The sequence below is a fragment of the Bos javanicus genome, chromosome 1 (genome assembly GCF_032452875.1).
Source record: "Bos javanicus breed banteng chromosome 1, ARS-OSU_banteng_1.0, whole genome shotgun sequence".
NCBI classification, from domain to species: Eukaryota; Metazoa; Chordata; class Mammalia; order Artiodactyla; family Bovidae; genus Bos; species Bos javanicus.
In genome coordinates this window covers 121974735-121983660 of record NC_083868.1, presented here as the reverse complement: position 1 = coordinate 121983660, position 8926 = coordinate 121974735, and the positions used below count along the sequence as shown (strand labels likewise).

The 8926-nt window shown below is 35.8% G+C and overlaps 1 protein-coding gene across 3 annotated transcripts in view; it reads right to left on the bottom strand.

The window, feature by feature from the left end:
- Positions 1 to 361: 361 nt before the first annotated feature.
- Positions 362 to 8926, bottom strand: part of LOC133249118 (phospholipid scramblase 1-like) — a 46845-nt gene continuing 38280 nt past the window's right edge. For all 3 annotated transcript variants that reach the window (XM_061419226.1, XM_061419224.1, XM_061419225.1), the window contains one exon: positions 362 to 503. In XM_061419226.1, coding sequence (XP_061275210.1) covers positions 407 to 503 — 97 coding nt within the window. In that variant the 3' untranslated portion in view covers positions 362 to 406. The remainder of the gene's footprint in view (positions 504 to 8926) is intronic.

Here is an 8926-nt window from a genome sequence, read left to right as displayed (position 1 = left end):
AATTAATGATACTAAGCATTTTTTCATTTGTCTATTGGCCATCTGTATGTCTCCTTTGGAGAAATGTCCCTTAAGCCTTCTGCCCATTTTTTGACTGGGTTGTTTGCTATTTTGGTTATTGAGTTGTATGAGCTATTTGTATATTTTGGAAATTAAGTCCTTGTTGATTGTATCATTTGCAAATATTTCTTCCAGCCTGTAGCTTGTCTTTTGTTTTGTTAATGGGTTTCCTTTACTGTACAAAAGCTTATAAGTTTGATTAGATTCCATTTGTTTATAGTTCCTAAATTTTCGGTGTGGTTCATTATGTAGAAAATTAAATGCTGTGTGTCTTATTATGTAAAAAAAATCATACAAATAATTTTAGTGAAATAAAACTTTATTATATATTCTAAGTAAAAGTTGTTTAATTTTGCTGAGGACTGGCAAAACTTAATGCCAGTAATGTCTGGTATGATTTTTCAGGCTGACTCTTATGACCAGAGTTCAAAATACATGTAGTCCTAGGATGAAAATGAAACACAAATATGATTAAGCTGGTTTAATAGCAGTAATAGGCAACTTCTAAGGGATTAAGTATGATTATTTGACTACTTTTAATATACCAAAATAATAAATTTGAATATAATATGAATTTGTTTCCCTTAGAGAACAGCAACTAATTTCACCTTATTTTCTTCTGTATTTTTTCATTCATGTATACTCAATACAGAAAAATATAGAAATACAAAAGAGAAAAATCTATAATTTCAATTCTCCAAGATCTACCATTAATATTTTGGTTTAAATTCCTTCTAGGTACATAATTAGTGTTATGCTTATATCCTACTTTTTTCATTAAATAATATACACTGAATATTCATGTCATTGAGCATTTGAGTTATTAACATTCTACTTCATAGATAGTTTATAATGTAATTAATAAATCTCATACCTTACATTTTAGATTTTAACATTTTTTTATTTATTAGAGTGAGTTTTGCAACATAGAGTATACATTTCTGTTTACAAGTGTACACAGAATTGTCTGTTGTTTAGTCACTAAGTTGTGTCCAGTTCTTTTGTGACCCATGGACTATAGCCTGCTAGGCTTCTCTGTCCATGGAATTTCTGCAAGAATAATGGAGTGGGTTGCCATTTCCTTCTCCAGGGGATATTCCTAACCCAGGGATTGAAACTCATGCAGTTTCTGCATTGTAGGTGGATTCTTTACCACTCATTGTACCACCAGGGGAGCTCTATGTAATTGTCTGCATCTCTTAATTTTTTGGAAGAAAGCAATACATATGAAAAAATATCAACATTATAATTTTTAATGGATATTTTCAGTTTGTCCCCCAAAAGTTGTATGTATAGCTCTTGAGTTTCTTATTCCTGTAACCTGATTGGGAGAAAAAATTAAAAGAGATATTTCATTGTTGTTTATTCCTTTACTTCATATGTTTTTGAAAATGTTTTCATATAATTACTTGTTATCTATAGTCCCTTATTAATGGCTATATTAATTAGTTTTTAATATTCTATATCCATTTCATTTGAGATTTTATTTTTTTCTCACTTAAGTAAAATTTTTATTAATATAATTATATTATTTCTTGGTCATATATGAATCATATATTTTAGCTACTTTATTATTTGCTGTTGAAAGTTTAATATTATGATTTGTCTTGAGGTACAGAAGTTTAAGATCTGGAGTAGGAAATGGCAACCTACTCCAGTATTCTTACCTGGAAAATTCCATGGACAAGGAGCCTGGTGGGCTACAGTCTATGGGGTTGCAAAGAGCTGGACATGACTGAGCAATTGAGCACACATGCACAGAAGTTAAGATATTCTAATTCAGCAGTCTTTTACTCTGTGACTTAATTGCTTTCAAAGTTCTTTTCTATCTAGAAACCACATGTGCATGCTATTTGTTCATTTATCTTTGATCAGTAATTCAATACTTCTTTCCTTATGCTCCTTTGGGTTTGTTCTGTTCTTTTACTAACCTTTTATATAGATACTAGGTTCATTAATTTTTCACTTTTTTCTCTTCTTCAAAAGTATTTATAGCTGTATTATTCTTTTTAACATTTTTAGTTGCATTCTAAAAATTTTTAAATGTAATATTATTCAATTTAATGTATTTAAAAATTTTTAGTGTGTTACTTTTTATCCCTGACTTATTTACATGTTTTCCTGTACAAAATATTTTAAAATGTGTATCTTCATCAACATCTAATTTACTGTTACTTGCTTAGACACTAAGGTCCAAATTATACCCATTCTCTGAAACATGTTGAGACTTCCTTCTTGACCTACTATGAGAAAAATCTTTATAAAAAATTGTTTGTTGAAAATATATTATCTACTTGCTTGATACAGAGTTCTATATACATTCTTTAAATCTAGCTTCTTAATTCTTTTGTTCAAATTTAAATAACTTTACTAAGGTTCTGTCTTCTACAATGAGTAAAAATTAAAAGCTGTGTGAATTTTCCACTATGATGATGAGTTTCTCACTAACTATATAACATGTTTCTCTATATTTTGAGGTTTATATTAGGTACACAGAACCCTAGAATTTTTGCATCTTCTGAGTAAAACTTTTATCATTATGTAGTTAACCTCTGTCTGCCCCTAATAGTGTTTTTTGTCCTAACATCTATTTTTTTTTTCTGATAGTGACCTTGCTCTATTAGCTTACTTATGGTTAGCATTTTTCTGTTAATTTATCCCATGTTTTCTTTATTTCAATTTTTTTATCTTTATTTTAGATCTGTCTCCTATATAGAGCCTCTGAATATTTTAAAATTCAAATCGAACCATATCTATTCTTCTACTTGTAATATTTGGCCATTTACATTTATTGTAGGTATTATAAGATATTGTGTGGTGGTGGTGGTTGAGTTGCTAAGTTGTGTCCAACTCTTGTGACCCCATGGACTGTATGTAGCCTGCCAGACTCCCCTATCTGTGGGATTCTCCAGGCAAGAATACTGGAGTGGGTTGCCATTTCCTTCTCCAGGGGATCTTCCCAACCCAAGAATTGAACCTGGGTCTCCTGCCATTGCAGGCAGATTCTTTACCAACTGAGCTACAAGGGAAACCCAAGAAATTGTATAGAATATATTTAATTGACATATTGATATACCTGAATAGGGAGCTCTTTTCTACCATTTTAATTTCCTGTTTCTATTTGTCCCACTTTGTCTGTGCTTTTTTCTTCTTGCTCTTTCCCCTAAATAGATTCTTTCACTCATTTGTTTACTTGCTTGTATTTTATTCCTATTTCTCCTCTCTACCAGTTTGCAGTTTATAAAGTCCTTTCATTTTTTCAGTGGTCGTCTATGAAATTAACATGCATACTTAACTCACTTCCTGAACAATACAAAGACCTTATGACATTGTAATTCTAGTAATTTCCTCACAGCTTATTTACTTTTGTTGCCTATTATTTTAGTGTTGCTTTTGTTGATCTCACAAATTAGACATTTGCTACTATTGTTTTTTATGAGACACAATTGACATAAAATACTGTATTAGTTTCAGATATATAACATAATGATTTGATATTTGTATACACTGCAAAATGATCACTGCAGTAAGTTCAGTTACTATCTACCACCATATAAAGTTGCAACATTTTTTCTTGTAAACAGAACTTTTAAAATGTATTATATTAGCATTTTTCAAATATGCAATACAATATTATTAGAGTCATCATGCTATATATCATATCCACTTATTTATTTTATAAGTAGAAAGTTTTTACATCTTGATTCTTTCCCCCTATTTTGCCTGTTCTCCAATCTCTTCTATTAGTTTAATGTGGTTTAGTTTTATTTGTTTTGTCTTTTAAATTCCACATACAAGTGAAATCATGTGATATTTGTCTTTCTTGTTCTGACTTATTTCAGTGTTTTTTATGGCTAAATAGTAGTCTATCATAAGTGTACCACATCTTCTTTGTCCATTCATCTATTGATGGATATATACATTTTACATTATATTTACATTTTATTTTCCATAACTTGGCTACTTTAAATATTGCTTCAATGAACATGAGGGTGCAAATATCTTTTCAAGGTAAAGTTTTTATTTTGTTAGGGTAAATACCCAAAAGTAGAATTTCTGAATCCTATGGAAGTTATATTTTTAGTTTTTTGAGGTACCTGCATACTGTTTCCCATAGTAGTTGTACCAGTTTACATTCTCACCAATAGTGTACGCAGATTCCTTTTTATCCAAGTGCTTGCCAACACTTGTTATTTTTTGTCTTTGGATAACAGTGATTCAAACAGATGTGAGGTGACATCTCATTAAAGTTTTAATTTACATTTCCCTGATGATTAGTGATGTTGAGCATCTTTTCATGTGTCTCTTGGCTGTGTGCATGTCTTCTTTGGGAAAATGTCTATTCAGATTCTCTGCCCATTTAAAAATGATATTGTTAGTGTATTCTTTACTACTGAGTTGTGAGTTCTAATTATATTTTGGATATTAACTTTTATTGGATATAAATTTGCAGACATCTTCTCTCATTCAGTAAGTTGCCTTTTCATTTTGATGATGGTGTCCTTGCTGTTCAGAAGCTTTTTAGTCTGATGTAGTTTCATGTGTTGTTTTTTTTTAATTTATTTTAAATTGGATGATAAGTGCTTTACAGTGTTGTGCTGGTGTCTGCTGTACAGCAACATGAATCATCTATCAGATCAGATCAGATCAGTCGCTCAGTCGTATCCGACTCTTTGCGACCCCGTGAATCCCAGCACGCCAGGCCTCCCTGTCCATCACCAACCCCCGGAGTTCACTCAGACTCACGTCCATCGAGTCAGTGATGCCATCCAGTCATCTCATCCTCTGTCGTCCCCTTCTCCTCTTGCCCCCAATCCCTCCCAGCATCAGAGTCTTTTCCAATGAATCAACTCTTCGCATGAGGTGGCCAAAGTACTGGAGTTTCAGCTTTAGCATCAGTCCTTCCAAAGAAATCCCAGGGCTGATCTCCTTTAGAACGGACTGGTTGGATCTCCTTGCAGTCCAAGGGACTCTCAAGAGTCTTCTCCAACACCACAGTTCAAAAGCATCAATTCTTCAGTGCTCAGCCTTCTTCACAGTCCAACTCTCACATCCATACACGACCACAGGAAAAACCATAGCCTTGACTAGACGGACCTTTGTTGGCAAAGTAATGTCTCTGCTTTTCAATATGCTATCTAGGTTGGTCATAACTTTCCTTCCAAGGAGTAAGCGTCTTTAATTTCATGGCTGCAGTCACCAACTGCAGTGATTTTGGAGCCCAGGAAAATAAAGTCTGAGGCTGTTTCCACTGTTTCCCCATCTATTTCCCATGAAGTGATGGGACCAGATGCCATGATCTTCGTTTTTTGAATGTTGAGCTTTAAGCCAATTTTTTCACTCTCCACTTTCACCTTCATCAAGAGGCTTTTGAGTTCCTCTTCACTTTCTGCCATAAGTGTAGTGTCATCTGCATATCTGAGGTTATTGATATTTCTCCCAGCAATCTTGATTCCAGCTTGTGTTTCTTCCAGCCCAGCGTTTCTCATGATGTACTCTGCATATAAGTTAAATAAACAGGGTGACAACATACAGCCTTGACATACTCTTTTCCTATTTGGAACTAGTCTGTTGTTCCATGTCCAGTTCTAACTGTTGCTTCTTGACCTGCATATAGGTTTCTCAAGAGGCAGATCAGGTGGTCTGGTATTCCCATCTCTTTCAGAATTTTCCACAGTTTATTGTGATCCACACAGTCAAGGCTTCGGCATAGTCAATAAAGCAGAAATAGATGTTTTTCTGGAACTTTCTTGCTTTTTCCATGATCCAGCAGATGTTGGCAATTTGATCTCTGGTTCCTCTGCCTTTTCTAAAACCAGCTTGAACATCAGGAAGTTCACGGTTATTGTAAATAGTGGTGCTATGAACACTGGGGTACGTGTGTCTTTTTGAATTATGGTTTTCTCAGGCTAAATGCCCAGTAGTGGGCCTGCTGAGTCAACACTGCTTATAATTAGAGAAATGCAAGTCAAACCTACCATGAGGTATCATCTCACACCAGTCAAAATGGCCATCATAAATCTACAAATAATAAATGCTGGAGAGGATGTGGAGAAAAGGGAAAACTCTTGCACTGTTGGTAGAAATGTAAATTGATAAAGCCACTCTGCAAAACAGTATGGAGATTCCTTAAAAAACAAGAAATAAAGCCACGTGTTTATTTTGCTTTTGTTGCCCTTGCCTTTGGAGTCAGATCCAAAAATTCCTCATTTAGAACAACATCAAGGAGTTCATCACCTAGGTTTTCTTGTAGGATTTTTATGGTCTCTGGTCTTATATTTAATTCTTTAAAACATTTTAAGTTGATTCTGGTGAATGGTATAAGACAGTAGTCTAATTTTATTTTTTTGCATGTGACTATTCAGTTTTATTAACATTTATTGAAGAGCCAATACTTTCCCCATTGTATATTCTTGGCTACTTTGTCATAAATCAATCGTATATGCATTCATTATTTCTGAGGTTACTATGCTTTTTCATTATCTATTTATCTGTTTTAATACAAACATCATACTAGTTTGATTATTGTGACTTTTTAATATTGTTTGAAATCAGGGAGCATGATGCCCACAGTGTTGTACTTCATTCTCAAGATTGCTTTGACTTTCAGTATCTTTTGTGGTTCCATATATGTTTTAGGATTATTTGTTCTATTTATGTTAGGAAATATGGACCAGTGAAAGTGAAAGAGGAAACTGAAAAAAACTTCAACATTCAGACAACTAAGATCATGGCATCTGGTTCCCATCACTTCATGGCAAATAGATGGGGAAACAATGGAAACAATGACAGACTATTTTGGGGGGCTCCAAAATCACTGCAGATGGTGACTGCAGCCATGAAATTAAAAGACGTTTGCTCCTTGGAAGAAAAGCTATAACCAACCCAGACGGCATATTAAGTCCATATAGTGAAAGCTATGGGTTTTCCAGTAGTCATGTATGGATGTGAGAGTTGAACTAAAGAAAGCTGAGCACCAAAGAATTGATACTTTTGAACTGTGGTGTTGGAGAAGACTCTTGAGAGTCCTTTGGACTGCAAGGAGATCCAACCAGTCCATCCTAAAGGAAATGAGCCCTAAATAGTCATTGGAAGGACTGATGCTAAAGCTGGAACTCCAATACTTTGGCCACCTGACGTGAAGAGCTGACTCATTTGAAGAGACTCTGATGCTGGGAAAGATTGAAGGCAAGAGAAGGGGATGACAGAGGATGAGTTGGTTGGATGGCACCACCGACTTGATGCATATTAATTTATGCAAACTCCAGAAGCTGGTGATGTTCAGGGAAGCCTGGCATTATGCGGTCCATGGGATCGCAAAGAGTTGGACACGACTGACTGACTGAACTGAACTAATTCTTCTGACCCATGAACATGTAATATCTTTCCATTTATTTGTCTTCTTCAGTTGTTCATCGGTGTCTTATAGTTTTCAGTGTATAGGTCTTTCACTTTTTGGTAAACTTTTGTGATTATCTAAGCACCCAGATTTGTTGTTGATAGGTCCCAGTGGTTGAAATCAAGACTTTTCAGTGTTCAAAGGAGGAATCTGTCAGGACCTAGTTACAAGCTCACTGGATGCCATATTCTCAAGCAGTAGTTTTTAGGGTATATAAATATATACAGTTCTTTGGGATTATAGTTATAAACCCTGCTGGACTCCAAGTAACTTGGATGTGACACTTGCAGGTACTGGGACTCTAGATGAATGTGTAACCTCCTTCCTAGTAAGTACCTTGAGCTGAAGCAAGACTGAAGGAGAGTACAAAAATAGAACCCCCCAGCCTATGTTCCCTGAGAGCAACTTCATAGCCTCTAGATGTATGGTAAACCTGAAACCTGCCCCTCAAGCTGAGGCTTCAGCCCAAGTAAAGAAGCCTTTTTCATTGGAAGACTAGGGCTATGTTTTAGCCTTCTGTCTAATGTCATGGTCTGGCACATGGGAGCCTGCAAATAACTCTCTCTCAGACTGTTTCAGTCACTTGGGGCCCAGAAGCCCAAGCACCCCTGGCCACCAGAGTCAGGTGATCAAGGGATATCCCCCTCTGTTGACTGTATATATCTGTTGGCTTTAGCAGGACTGCAGGTGAGCTTGGAGCCAAGGCATGCCTGCTGGCTTTAACAAGGCTGCTGGCAGAGTATGACCACCAGCACTAGCACGGTAGCAAAACTGGCACTTACTAGTACTGGCCCTTACAATGTAGAATGAGAAGATAAAAGCATAAAATGCTAACAACTTTATCTGGAAAGTCCCAACAGGCCCTCTTCCCTCTGGAACATGCTTTAAGATTAGCTAGTGAACCCCCTTCACTAGCTAATATCATTTAGATGTTTTTCAAACTGCAGCTTATGTGCTGTCTTGGGATGAGGCTGCATGTAAGCCCTTTAAGAGAGGAATCTCTGTTCCCTGCAGCACTTTGAATGTCCTGAACCTTGGCCCTATTGGTATCCAAGGCCAGATGTTTGGGGGCTCATTTCTCCAGTGCAGATCTCAAGACTTGGAGTGCCTGAAGTAGGGCATCAACCCTTTGCTTCTAGGGATAAGCTCTGCATTTGTGAAAGCCCTCCCAATTGTGTGTCTCCACACCAGATGTGCCTTTTTTGGTGAGAACACATCTCTGCTTCTCCATCCTATATTGATCTTTTTATCCTTCATCATTGAAGAGTTGTTTAGCTAGTTTTCAGCCTTTTTTTTCAGAAGGAAATATTCTATGTACATGTGTGTGTGCTCATTTGCTTCAGTCATGTATGATTCCTTCATCTGCTGCATTGCAGGCAAATTTTTTACCTCTGAGCCACTGGGGAAGCCACAATTATTCCATATGTAGGAGTTAATTTGATGTGTCCATGGGAGGAGGTGAATTCA